This window comes from Lissotriton vulgaris, chromosome 1_1 (genome assembly GCF_964263255.1).
Source record: "Lissotriton vulgaris chromosome 1_1, aLisVul1.2, whole genome shotgun sequence".
Classification (NCBI taxonomy): Eukaryota; Metazoa; Chordata; class Amphibia; order Caudata; family Salamandridae; genus Lissotriton; species Lissotriton vulgaris.
Window position 1 is genome coordinate 484,443,122 of NC_141685.1, and position 14,519 is coordinate 484,457,640.

A 14,519-nucleotide genomic window follows, 5' to 3' on the forward strand; every position below is an offset into this window, starting at 1 on the left:
TGGATAGCGTTGGTTAGACCACCCACAAAGACAAGGCGGCGAAGCGGCTCCCGCGCAGCGGGAGCGGCGAGCAGTGGGTTGAAGGGTTAAAGGCTCCAAAGGCTCCAAAGTTCCACAGCGTCTCTCTGGCGTTTCCGTGGGACACACAGTGTAGGTGGGTCCACTTCCTTAGATCAAGTTGCCGGTGGTGGGCGGGGCACTCAGGGGGGCGCTGACCAGATGTCAGGTGGTCACGCAGGGACTCCTGGGATAGTGAGTCCCTGCCGCGCTACCCCTGCAGCCTCCTTAGGTGTTTGTTTCCCACGTCGTTACCTCGGGCAGCAGGCAGGATCCACACTGGATAGCGTTGGTTAGACCACCCACAAAGACAAGGCGGCGAGCAGTGGGTTGAAGGGTTAAAGGCTCCAAAGGCTCCAAAGTTCCACAGCGTCTCTCTGGCGTTTCCGTGGGACACACAGTGTAGGTGGGTCCACTTCCTTAGATCAAGCTGCCGGTGGTGGGCGGGGCACTCAGGGGGGCGCTGACCAGATGTCAGGTGGTCACGCAGGGACTCCTGGGATAGTGAGTCCCTGCCGCGCTACCCCTGCAGCCTCCTTAGGTGTTTGTTTCCCACGTCGTTACCTCGGGCAGCAGGCAGGATCCACACTGGATAGCGTTGGTTAGACCACCCACAAAGACAAGGCGGCGAGCAGTGGGTTGAAGGGTTAAAGGCTCCACAGGCTCCAAAGTTCCACAGCGTCTCTCTGGCGTTTCCGTTATTCATCTTGCTTGTATTGTTCAATCTGCCTTGAAAAGTATCTTATACACTTACCTGTGCCAGGCTTGCTTGGTTCCAGGAAATAAATACAACAAAATAATATTTTTTTACAAACAAAATTGGTCTGAATTCAGTGTGTGACATCATTTGCTTATTGAGTGGGTACAACAAATGCTTAACACTACTGATAAAGCCTTACTGTATGCCCACACTACCACAAATAGAGAGTAAGGTGCTGTCTACTTTTACCTCTGCCTACCTTTTGGGTTCCAATGGACCCTTTCCACACTACACCTCACTTTGGTATAGCATATACAGAGCCAGCTTCCTACATCTACTAGAAACGCCCTTGAGCCTGTTTATTATATACCCATGTCTACATCACGGGTCCTGACTATCTACCCACAGAACCTCTGTATGGGAAAGGGACATGCTGACCCACTTCCTGAAACACAATAAACATAACTGACTTGCCTCTTATAGCAGCAAGGGCATTATCGTCAGGGCAAGGGTATAAATGGCTCTCAGTCGATGTTTATTTTAATAACTACGGCTCAGTGCAGTGATATGGTATGTCGCATTAATGGCAGAGTTTCCACAAGTTATAGAAATACACGTTTTTTGAATTTTCAACAGATTTCATCAAAATTTACTTGATGTTTGGTGCATGACTTACACTCCAAATATTTTTGGGGGTTAAGGGTTCTTAGTGCCCAATCAGGACCTATCCACTGCTTTCCTTGTTTATTTTGTAAGACAGGCTAGCTCAGCTCACCACTATTATCTCACTCTCGCTGCCCGTGATATCTGTCTGTCTGTCTTGCTCCTCCTTTCCCTCCCGTCTCTGCTCCCCGACTGAACTCGAAGACTAGCTGCCGACGCAGCTTGTCTTCGAGCGTCGGAAGTGCGCACGCGCGCGCAGGGGATTGTGGGATCGAGGCGCTGTGCAGCGAGGCTGGTGCTGCAGCTAGTTCGTTGGCCGATGGCGGCGGGGCTCTGGTGTCCTCAGTGACGGTCTTCGGCCGAGGCCTCGGCTCAGACCTTACGCGGCGGCGGCAGCAGCGCCCGCTACTAATCGCTCTTTTGTATTTGATGTGTTAAAGCAGGAGAAGCACCATGAGTTCCGACGTGATCCAAGTGACCAATGTGTCCCCCAGCGCCAGCTCCGAGCAGATGTTGACCCTCTTTGGGTTCCTGGGTCCGATCGAGGAGTTACGGCTCTTCCCTCCGGAGTAAGTGGGGCCCTGGTTGGGCGACGGGTCGGGGACTAGAGCGCGGCTCTATGTACGCGGCGGGATCTTAGTGTGAGACCCGAGCAGGCCGCTCCGGGCCTCTGCACGGCGAATTATGATGATGTATCTGAGGCCCATTGATGGCGCCTAACCCCTCTGTTGTGGGGCAGATACGGGTTTTCAGTGCCGCGCTGCTTTTTTAGGGTACATTGCCTTACTTTACCGTAGCAACTTCTGCAGCACGTTCACTTGAGAAAGCGAATTGCAGTTTCTTATGGATCCATTTGGGTAGATCTGGGGTGCCATGTGTTAGTTTTTTTTTGGGGGGGGGGGGGGGGGGGGGTTGTATCCCCGCGCCTGGGTAATGTTGCTTTATAAGGCTTGCACCGTCATATGTGGACTGCGTGCCTCGTGAGCCTTTTGTGGTTGTTTGGTGAATTTGCTATTGTGTACCTTAGTGTGTCTGCTCTGAGACTGTTTTCGTAGATTGTGACCGCGTGCTTAGCATCTCGGATTTACATTTGGATGTTTTGTCAGTTTACTGTTGTGTACATCCCAATGTGTGCCTGCTCTGACCCTGTTTGGGTAGATTGTGACCGAGTGTCTGCTTTTGGCCCACCTATCGGGAGCATTCCCCTCCTCTCAGAATTGTCTCGTAGCTGCCCTGTGTATTTATGGGAAATCTATTTCTGGGGCCGACCTTGTAAGACAGTACTGGATGGTGTAATATATCTCCGCGGTTGTATGTGGCATCGAACAAAGTAAGCACATGCATGATAATTTGCTTAACATGTATGTTTACTTGTTTCTCATTTGGTAGGACTATAGTTTACGATCTTTTGTTTATTTTCAATAGTTTTCATGGACTCCGCTTTTTCAGAAGTTAAAGTGCCTTTTGCTAATTATTTTACATTTATTATATATAGCCTCGTGGTCAAAAGGGTTCGGGTTGGGGGAGGCAGACTTTCTCTGTAATGTAGACATTTTCTGGAAGGATGACCTTTTATTTACTTTATTGATCTTCGTCTCGAGAGGTGCGAGAAGCTACACTTAAAAGCCACGCTAGGAGAAATGTTCAACCCCTATGCGTTAACTACATGTGCCATGTTAAGGTTCAGTATGTGTGGTCTTGTGCTATGGAAGGCAGATGTTTAGAGAAAAAAACGGGTACCCAGACATTGACATTGTTGTGAGCCCGCTGAGTTTAGATGAGCTACTATCGGCAAAATACTTAAAAGTGGGCACGTTTTAACCATGTGTGGAAAGGTTCGGTAGGAGTGGTGTGAAGTGATTTAAAAACCATGTTTTATATGTTTTGCTTTATAATGGGGGTTTGGATTAGTGAAATTTGAAATTTAAACTTTATTGTTTAGTTAATTAAAACCATAACAATTTGATGAATGTCACACATAGTTATAACATTTATAAATTTGTCGGTAAAAAAAAATGTACCAATGTTAAAAAAAATTTCAAAGCATTAATTGTTCATATTGTTTTTATACGTTTCTCAAATGCCTGCATGAACTTCACCAGCTTGCAGTGTATTCTTGGAGCAGTAGTATCCAGGCTTCCAATAATGGCTGATCTACATGTTCGTAGTTTCATGGACCGATAACTTTCCTTTAGGTGTGACCGTTCCTTGTATAGCATCTTACAGTGACAAATTATGTGTATTAGATCCTCTTTAGGGCTACCACACAGTCGACAAGAAACGTCGTCAAGCAGTTTCCAGGCAGGTTCATTTGCTCGTGTGGGAAAGTCCCCAAGTCTCAACGCCATCAGCTTTTTCTTAATAAAAATAGAATAAGTTGTTTCCAGGTATTTTGCAGCTGTCAATGTCTTATAGCCATTTATCACAGCCCATGAATGCGAACGATGGGAGAACATTTCTTTGTCCAAGATTAACGAATGAAGTTTGGCCACTTTATTTAGGGTCTGTTTTAGGACAACAAATGACAGATTATTATCCCATAGGGTTTTTGAGCAAGTTGTCTCCAAAGCTTGCATGAGAAATTGATTTGCTTTGGAATTCTTTTGGGATTTAAACTCTTGCCATAGGTAGGTATTCAGATTGTTATTACTTGCTTTTTGCTTGATCTGATACCAGACCGTAATATACGAGTATTGTCTCCCCGGTATTTCGTTTTTTAGTCCAAATTCAAGTCGCAATTGCGCTGGTGATGTCGTGCGTGGGAGACGTAATACTTTTTTGTATATTTTAGTTGTCAGGATGTTTAGTAGGTCGGCATCCTTTCCGTGCATTGCCACACTTGCATAGGTCAGGGTTGGGAGGATTTTGTTTGCCATTACGGTTAGAAGGGGTTTGAGTGATGGCCCTTCCAATTTTTTTGCCAAAGTACTTAGTCCAAATATCAGAGCACCCGCTCTTTGTGTCAGATAGTTCTTCTGTTCTTTTAGGTTAAGTTTGTCATCTATATAGAATCCCAGATATTTGTAAACCGAGACTTTCTCTAGAGGTTTTCCTTTTAACCATATATCATGATGCAATCCACGGCGATTAGTAATCAACATGGTTTTAGTTTTTGAAATGTTTAATGACAACTTGTTTGCCATCAAGAAGTCCGACAGTTCCGTTACTAATCTGGTTAACCCCACCTTTGTTAGGCTCAGGAGGACAATGTCGCCTGCATAAGCCAAATGCGTGAGCTGTAAATCGCCAAGTTTTGGTGGGTGGGCATTGCAGTGGTTCAATTTCGCAGAGAGATCTGAGATAGAGGTTAAATAAGTGCGGCGCAAGAACACACCCCTTCGGTTTGAGGCCGATGGTTGTTGGAACTTTTCTCGACAGTCGTGATCCATCTCCAATTTTTACTTGAGACCAAGTTTCAGAATAAAATAGCAACAAACCTTTTAGGATACACTCAGGAATTGCCCATGATCTCAATTTCGCCCACAGCAGATTACGATCCACACTGTCGAAGGCCGCCTGAAGATCTATAAAACACATGTTCAGATCCTGTTTTCTACTCATGCACTTCTCCGCGATCATAGTTATGGATAGGATATTTGCTGTTCCGATCCCTTTACTGAACCCCGTTTGATTTAGGGGAATCAGTTCTTTCTCACTAGACCATGCGACCAAATCATCCAAGAGTAGAGAAACAAAATATTTTGCCTCGATGTCCTGCAATGCTATCAAACGATAGTTGTTTGCTAAGGATCTGTCCCCACCTTTATAAATCGGCGTAAATATTGATCCTTTCCAACTCTCTGGTACTTGGTTCATGTTCTGTACGTCTAAGAACAGTTCCCCCAGGCAAGGCCCCCAGAATTCCGGAGCATATTTATACGCCGCTTGTGGGATGCCATTCGGGCCTGGCGCCCCACTTGTTTTTCCTTTTTTGATTCTTTTAATTATTTCTTCCGCCGTATATGGATTATTCTTAGGGGTCGAGTTTATTAAATCGCTATGGTCTCTAAACAACGATTTACCTTCTTTTTCCTCTACATAACACAGTTTATTTTGATTTTTAGTGCATGGGTCACTACTTTGTGTTTTTTCCGGAGAGACCGAAAATTTAGATGCCAGAAATGCTGCCCACTCCGATTCCTGCACATTAGAACTCAGGACGTTACAAGGTCTTGTTAGTTGGTTTATTGTTTGCCAGAAAATGTTAGAATTCTGTAGTTTTGAGCTATAGATTAGTTTTAACCAAAAGCTGTCATTTGTTGATCTTTTATATTCCCAGATCATGTTTTTGTATTCTTTTCTTTGAGCCCTAAAAATGGCCCATTGGCTTGGACCATGATTTGCCGATTGTAGCTTCCTTTGAGTTTTTCTAAGCTGTCTTCGCAGGTCTTGTAGTTCTTTCAGGAGTTTTTTCCCTGGTCCATCAGGATCAGGTTTCATAATAGGCGGCTTCATCTTTGATTTTAATTTTTGCAGAAAAAGAGACCATTTTTGGATAGCGTTCATTGGGGAACTCCTTATCTCAATCAGTGTCCTTCATTGTAGTGAACCATTCGTGATCATTTGTGTTAGACCAGCTTATCTGTTTCAAATTAGCAGTACTTAACTGGCCTTCTGGTAAGTGTGACAGTTGCAATCTTTCCTTATTCAAGTTGAAATAGCTATGTTGCAATGCATGGTCGCTCAACAGGGTAAACTCTATTTTAAAATTGATCACCAAGGGGATTAATGACAGACTAACCATTGTAAAGTCCAACGTGTTTTGGGAATGAGGGCCATAGTATGTTTTCCTGGGAGGTTGATCTTCGGAGTATCTCCCGTTCAATACTCTCAATCCCAGAAACTCCCAATTCAGTCACTAATTGGATTGCTAGACTGTCTTTACGTGGACCAGCACCTCCTTGCCACTGTTGGGGGACTCCCCAGTAGATATTATCAGATAGTAGTTTATCATCGTCTATAGGTGTTAAAATCAGGTTGGAATTAAAGTCACCCGTTAGTATGAGGTTGGAAAGTGGATCAGTAGACCGTAGATCCGTTATGACTTTGCACAATGTCTCATTCTTTAGCTTTTTCGCCTTGATTTTTGGTTGTGTGTAATAATTAACCAGTATTGTTGGTTTGTTACAGTTATTGCTTTGATCTGTTAATTTGATTAACTGAATACTGGGATCCGGTGATTGTAATTGTACTGAATTAATTTTTAGTGATGATACGTATACAGAAAGGCCACCAATTGCACGGCCATAGATTTTACATTTTTCTGCTGCTACATTATAATGAATGAACCCAGCAAGTGCTATATGTTCTTGGAGCCAGTTTTCCTGTAGCGCAATTATGTCGCAATCATGCCATTCTTTCAGAGGAAGCCCCCCTTCCAGCAGTCTCTTAGCACCTGCAATATTCCAAGAAACTAGATGTATATCCTTGTTAGAGTCTTGTTTCTGTTTAGTTTTGAACGGTCACACCTGCTTTTTTGCATTTAGCATACCAGGGAGCCATTTCCAATTGTCTAGTGTACTCTGTGATTCGTCATTGGCCCGTTTTAGTTCTTCCTGTAATGGTGGTGGTTCGCTTCTACCCTTTGCATTAAATAGAATTGAATAAACTGGTTTCTTTTGATTGACATGTGTATCGTCAATTTTCCTAGTAACTTTTACTCCGCACAACCTCTTCAATGGCGGCGGGTATCGAGGGGAAATTTGATAAGATATTTTAATACCCCACAATTGAAAGATGTCCACTTTCCTCATGATTGCTTCTGCTATATCCGTTGATTTCCAGGTTGTCAGAGTATGTTCTGCTGATGTTTCATTAGGGCCTTTAAAAAATTGTACCTGCTCAAGATCTGCCGTGTTGATTTCCTTTAGGTCATCAAATTCTGTCAGTAACTTCAGAATATTACTCCTATTTAGTATGTCATGTGTTCCCTGGGACTTATACTCTGGTGACCAAATTACTTTATTCAGCTCAACACTGGCATTGTGATTAAGCGGCCTTGGCGGGATGACTGATTCCGTATTTACCTGACCAACCTCTAAGTTCTTTACGCCCTGTCTTATTGGTCTCTGCGACGGGGAGCTTGGGTCTACATTCAATCCATAACTTTTGTAATTGGATGGACCCTCTCTGATTATGATTGCCCTGTCCATTGTTGGTTGTGTCGATGGAGCTGGAATTCCCTTTAGACCCTCATCACTATGGTTTAACATTTGTGCGAGGTTAGTTAGACATTCAGGGACAGTATTTTTTTCTATTGGCTGAACATCCACCTGTGGTATTATTGATTTTATTTCCACTATACTCCCACAAGGTTGTAAATGACCCCTCTTGGCATCCTTATCCGAACCTGGAACCATGACTTCAGTATGGTTGATGTCGTAATTTGCTTCTTGCTGTGTGCTCTGATTATCGTTATATTTGCATCCTCTTTTAGGTGTAAAAATGGGTTGATGATTTATGCCAACCGTCTCGGTTTGCTGTATTTTTCCCACAGATTTAGAATTAGTAAGTGTGTCGGATTTCTGGAGGTTTTTATCAGCATTTTTTGACACCGATTTACCTCCTTTAGCTGTTTCATTACTTGCTATTAACTCGGTGTAGTTTTCAGATTTACCAGTTGATTTTGGCAAACATTGGTTCAAATTCGAAAAGATTGGATATAATCTACTATCCTTGATTGGAATAACCCCACTTTTCTTATTTCTGGCTTTCCTCTCTTTTTTCCTTTGTCTCTTGGTTACCGTTGGCTTTGTGGTCTCATTATTTCCGGCGTCGTTCTCAACTATTATGTCAATGACATCACCTGTATTAGTCTTAGCCAGAGCCATATTAACCTCATTGGTACTGGTCACTTTTGTAGTCTTTTCATCGACCTGCAAGTTTCTCTCAGGCTTGGCACTGGTCCTACCAACATGCGTCTCGTCTGCATTAATTAGTCTTTGGTTTAGGGTTAAAATCTGTTCTAAGATGACTGGGAGAGTATTCAGTTTGTCCAAAACGGGGCCACAGGAACAGGAGGATTGTACCTGATACGTGTGGGCTTGAGCTCTTGATATTAGGCTATTTAAGTTGTCCAGCTTTGTATTTATCCCGGCAATATTGGTTGCAATTATGCTCATTAGATCGATTTGGATGTCCAATTTATCTGATTGCATTGTCATAGTTGTTACTGATGTTTGCAAGATTTTTAGAAGAGGGGCAACCAAATTCACAAAGGCCGAGTCCATTTGCGATTTAGTCATGGGTTCTTCCTTAGTTGGATCTTTGTGGTTTATGTGATATGTGTTATTCGTTGATGATAAAGTCTCAGACTCCCTGGCACCCATTGGTCTCTGTAGATGTTCCATGTGCCCCTCGTCTGCCGGATGATTGACCTCCGTGACACTCTCGGTTATTCGATTAGTGCATTTTTGTGGGCAAGAATGTGTATTCTGTACTTTTATGTCTGTGTGTTTAGTCTATATGTTGTGCTAATTGTTATTGAGAGCTCACATATGTTGGGAGAGAACAGTTGTACACCCATGCCCTTATCCACCCATGCTAGTATTTTACAAGCAATCCTGGCATATTATTCTTCTGTCCGGGCAGTAGTAATGATTTCATGTATTGCACTCAGCTTCAGGTCTGCTTACCTGTCGGAGATGATCTTGCCTTGTTTCAACGGTGCTGCAGACTTGGCTTATGTATTGTTTTGTAATTGCATTTATATAGCGCATACTACCCCTGAAAAAGCTCTTTTTCGGTGGGTAGCACGCTACTCCAGAACCCATAAAGTATTAGTGGTGAAATAGTATAGTCAAATATTAAAGTAATTTGAGTGGTGTATATGTTAGTCAGTTATTTGGATTCCGAAGGATAGTGGAGCTATTAAGAGGGAAAAGGTTTGCATTTATATAGCGCTTGTTACCCCGAATGGGGTGAAGCGTTTTTTTTTGGCAAGTAGTATGCTACTCCGGAACCTGTAAAAGATTGGTCAGGCCTAAAAATTCCACTCGCCAACTTGCAATGTCGAGTGAGATTTTAGCAGGTCGAGCTATTTGTAGCATTTACTAAACCTTGCTGGTGAGTTAATTAACACTGGATGGAACAGGTGTGCTGTTTATTCAGAAAGTGAATGAGCAATAAAGAGGCCTTTACATTTTGTTTTTGTCTTGACACATTTGCTGTCTATTCAGGGACAGAGGTCAAATGTCCGTTTCTCTTTTTACTAAATGTTGCTGATCTGTTCCTGGAAGATGTTTTTTACTTTTCTTTCTCTTTTTATAGTTAGTGTTTTTTGTCAAGTGAGTTATATAACAATAATTTTGAAACAAAAGTCTGTATAATGTCAGATTTTTTTTCTACCTCGCTATTTAAACAGCTTGTAAATGAATAGTACAGTTATTTCAACATGTATCAGGAATTCGTAAATAACTTTTTTGTAATTCAGAAGTGTGACGCAAGCAAAGATTTACATAGGTGCAAAATAATTCACAACAAATTACTTGGTGATGTGCAAATGACAATTATTTGCAGAGACTCAATTTCCAGCCATAGTACACTATATAGTTTTAAAACCACATGTCTGGGAAATTCTGTGGACATTTCAATGTAAAATCTGCTGATTGCACATGACAGTGTGCTGCTACCTCATGCTTTAGTTATGTATTTATTATAAGTTACAATATTTAAACATGAGTTCAAAAGCATTTCTGCCCCTGCGCTGATGACAATGTGGTTAAAGAACTAAGGCAAATCCGTGGTAATTTGTATCCTATATGTGGCTAGTTTTGATATATATGTTCGCAAGAAAGTTTGAAAACGTCTGGTGCCAGCAACTCTCAGACACGGCAGGAGCTACCAACAAAACAGTGGGACACAGTGAATCAGAATGGAGTTCTGAAATTGAGTCGAATGTGGAAAGTAATGCGAGTGGCAACCCTAGGCGTAAGGCACCAACACCAGTGCAAGAGTTTTCTTTTTTACGTATGGAGCGAATGATGAGCTTGCATCCACGGCCACAGCGCCAAGACTAGACAAACGGAAAACCACAAAACCCAAACCAATAAAGAGCAGACGCAGAAAGAACAGACGCTGGGGACACCACAGAGGCAAAAACGACAAAAAAACAATACAGGAGAAACAGACGCAGATAGTACCGCAAACAAAGAACATTGACAACACAGTTATAACCCTTTCCAACATGGAACTAAGCCAAAAAGAGAATGAGATTTTATCTTTGGGACTGACCTATTGCACAGAAACACATTTTGACTATGCACAGACCAGAATCGAACTGTTCCAATTTGTGCGCAAATTAAAACTGCATAGATATTTTATTAAGATTAACAAGAAGAACGCTGAATCAAACACAGAGAGCGAAGAAGAGTGTCCACTAACAACTACGGATATGAACCTACTGAGAGACCTCATAACACGACCCAGATGAGCTGGCAAGCCTGATATCACCTGGGGAGGCAGCAAGTAGGTCAGGACTAGACATATACCTATCGGTACACACAACTTTCAAACCTAAATCTGTGTTTATGCCTTTATTACCTAAAGATGGCCTTGATTTATTCTCGGATAATGTGATCAGAGACCTTTAAAAATCTGTCACTCATATGCACCCATAAGTTCATTACTAAAAACCACAACCAGAGACTGGAGTATGATAAGCTTATTGCCAAAATTAAAGCCCGACCTGACATTGTAGTAAGATGGTCTGACAAGGGGAGCAACATAGTTCTGTGGCCACTAACTATGTACAATGATGAAGCACAATCTCAACTACAGGATCACAATTGCCACAGCTGTATCAGCCCTACGAACATAGCAGGAATAAAGGAAATATACCATACTGAACTATACAGATGGAGAGGAACAGGGTTATTAAGCAAACCAGAGTTTGATTTCCTCAAAAAAGACTACCCGATCATCCCACAATTGTATCTGATACCTAAGGTACATAAGAATGCACAACAACCGCCGGGCAGACCAATAATATCGGCCATAGGGAGCCTCTTCGAAAATACCAGCATATTTATCGACTCTTTTCTACAACCGTATGTTCGTGATTTACCGGCCTTCATCAGACACTGGAGATTTCCTTACCAAAATATACAACTGTGACTGGAATGAGAACTATTTATTTATGATCCTAGACGTGCAATCCTTGTACACAAGTATTAGACACACAGACAGGCTACGAGCCTTACAACACTACCTAGGAAAGAGACCGATTACATTACATCAAAATACCTGCATGCTGTTGGAATTGACAGAATGGTGCCTCACCAATAACACATTCATTTTCAATAGACTACACTACAAACATACAGGGGTCGGCCATGGGTACTTGCTTCTCCCCCAGCTATGCGAATCTGCATATGGGCTGGTGGGAGGAGCAAGCACTAGGGGTCACACAACAGGCCATGGCTGAGAATGTAATCATTTACAATAAGTACATAGACAATATCTTCATTCTGTGGGAGGGGTCAAGTGAGTGCTTTGAAATTTGCGACAGAAATAAATAGTAACAGTTTGAATCTCACTTTCACCATCACCATCAGTCCTACTTCCATCCAATTTCTAGACCTTGAATTGTTTGTGGCAAATAACAAATTAAACACTCGCACTTACAGAAAACCCACAGCTGGTAATGCAATATTATACACCCAAAGCTTCCACCCTACCAAACTAAAACAGTCCATACCATATGCTGAATGTCTGAGAATGACCCGTAATTGCAGCAGGGAAGTGGATCTGAAAGAGTCTGAAATAGTCAAAAGAGGAATTGTTCATGAGACTCCGAAACAGAGGTTACAACCAAGCCACACTTAATAATGCTGAGAAAATGTGTGCATCCAAGAACAGGAAAGATCTTCTGTTCCCGGCAAAAGACCAACATACACAACCACCTAAAGTAGTCTCATCCCATACCCCTTGACGGATCACAGGTTATAACAGCTACCATGCAAATTTCCTTAAAATCCTGAACAGACATTGGCCTTTGGTTCGGAATGACCCTATTGTAGGTCCTTTCCATCATTCACTTTTAGGAAGGCGAAATCCATGATAAGCGAATTAATGTGCAATGCACCGACTAACGTCAAAAGCACCACATGGTTGCAAGCTCAGAATGGTTTCTACAGATTTTGTTTAGAATGGTGTCACAGGGTTGCCATGACAACCAAACCAGTTCTAGCATGTCAGCTTTTGATGTATATTAGTTGAACGACATTGAGATCCGATGTAGTGAGCAAGGTGGTTCTGTCCACCGAAACGCGTCTGAGCAGATAATTGTGGAATAAAAGCTATTCTTACTTTAAAGTATCCACGGAGTCAGCGCCTTCTTTTGGAAGTAAAAAGTTGGACTGGTGTTCTATCTATATATATATATATATATATATCTCAAACGAGAGTTTTCTGTAAAGCAGACCTGCTAACTGCGTATTTGAAGGTGCTCTCATATGTGATAAAGAAGAAAATGGCGTCCCAATGAATTAAAGTACTTGCCCAGGATCGCATATTTTGAAACGAGTTTATAGGTCAAGAGCATTCTAATTAAAGTCGATTTTTTAAGTCACTATACTTGCATGTCTAGAAACAATTTTAGGGTTTTTTGAGGCCTGTTAGTGGTGAAATAGAATAGTGCAATCTGAAACTAATTTGAGTGGTGGATATGTTAGTCAGTAAATTGGATTGAGAAGGATAGCGTAGGGATAGAAGAGAGGAAAAGGATTGCATTTATATAGTGCTTACTGCCCCTGATGAGATGTTGAAGTGCTTTTTTGGGGGAGTAGCACATTACTCCAGAACCCATAAAGAATTAGTGGGGAATTATGATAGTGAAATATGACATTAATTTGAGAGGTGGGCATGTTAGTCTGTGTTATTAGGATTGAAAGGCTAGTGGAGGAATAAAAGAGGGAAGGATTTAGACGTTTTGTTTGTTTTGGAGGTCATAGCAGTAGTAGGAGGCTTGGGATGAGTGAAAGGGATGTTGATGGGGTAGAGTCAAAGGGAAGGGTTTGGAAAGGCTTGTATTGGGAGGTCAGAATAGTAGAAGAGGTATGAGATGATGCAAGGGAAAAGTCTAGAAAGGGTTATTTTGGGGATCATAGTGGTATGGGGTTTGGGATGAATGAGAATGGAGATAGAGGATATATTGATAGAGGTATAGGGTGAGAACTAGGGTAGTGCATTGGAAATGCTGAATTATGAGAAAAGTAATAAACATATAGAGCCATAAGCACATGGAATATATCTAGATCCATAAAGAAGGTATTTGTAGACTTAAGATGCATTAAATAAACTCCAGCTTTCAGGTGTTGTACTTAAAATAAAAATATATGTAATTTTTTTTATATATATATAATTATTATTTTGTAATTCAATAGTGAAGCAATTGTAGATATTTATGACAAAAGATGTACTTATTTATGCAGTCACTTATATACATGTTAAATACATAGAATAATGTAACTGCAAAATGTATATTTGTTTCGCAGAACTAATGAATATCTATTTTTTCAAACATAATTATTTTACATGTTTATATAAAGCAATACACACGTAGGTACATATCTATAGTACAAATCAATGCTTATATACAGAGGGATATGCTGAATATTTATTTTTGCACATTTGCTTATGTGGGGGAAGAGCCCATTTTTGAGTCGTTTTCTGAGGATAAGGTGGTTATCTGTGGATCTTATGTTGGGTGGTAAAGAGTTCCATAGTTTGGCTGCTTGAACATAGAAGGGTGTGCTGCCCATGTTTTTTCTTGTATCTTGGGATTGTGAGGCAAGGTGCCGCTCATGAGCGGCAATTCCTATGTTGAATATGTTGGGTGATTTTATTCTTGATGGAGAGTGGTCCCGTTCCATATATCGCTTTGTGGGTGATACAAAGCAGCTTGAACATGTATCTTCTGGCAACAGGTAACCAATGCAGGGGAAATGTGGTCTTGCGGTTTTATATGTAAGAGTAGTCTGTCAGCCGAGTCCTGAATCCATTGTAGTCTTTTCATGAGTGTTAAAGGTGATAGTGGTAGAGGCGGTTGACGTAATTAAGTTTGGCCAGAACCAGGGAGATGGCAGGCTATGCCTTGTGT

General features: G+C 41.8%; 1 protein-coding gene across 2 annotated transcripts in view; it reads left to right on the forward strand.

Annotated features, from left to right (window-relative positions):
* Positions 1–1,674: 1,674 nt before the first annotated feature.
* The window catches only part of SRSF11 (serine and arginine rich splicing factor 11), a 252,145-nt gene continuing 239,300 nt past the window's right edge, over positions 1,675–14,519 (forward strand). For both annotated transcript variants that reach the window (XM_086953852.1, XM_086953853.1), the window contains exon 1: positions 1,675–1,989. In XM_086953852.1, the coding sequence (XP_086809978.1) occupies positions 1,874–1,989 (116 nt within the window). In that variant the 5' untranslated portion in view covers positions 1,675–1,873. The remainder of the gene's footprint in view (positions 1,990–14,519) is intronic.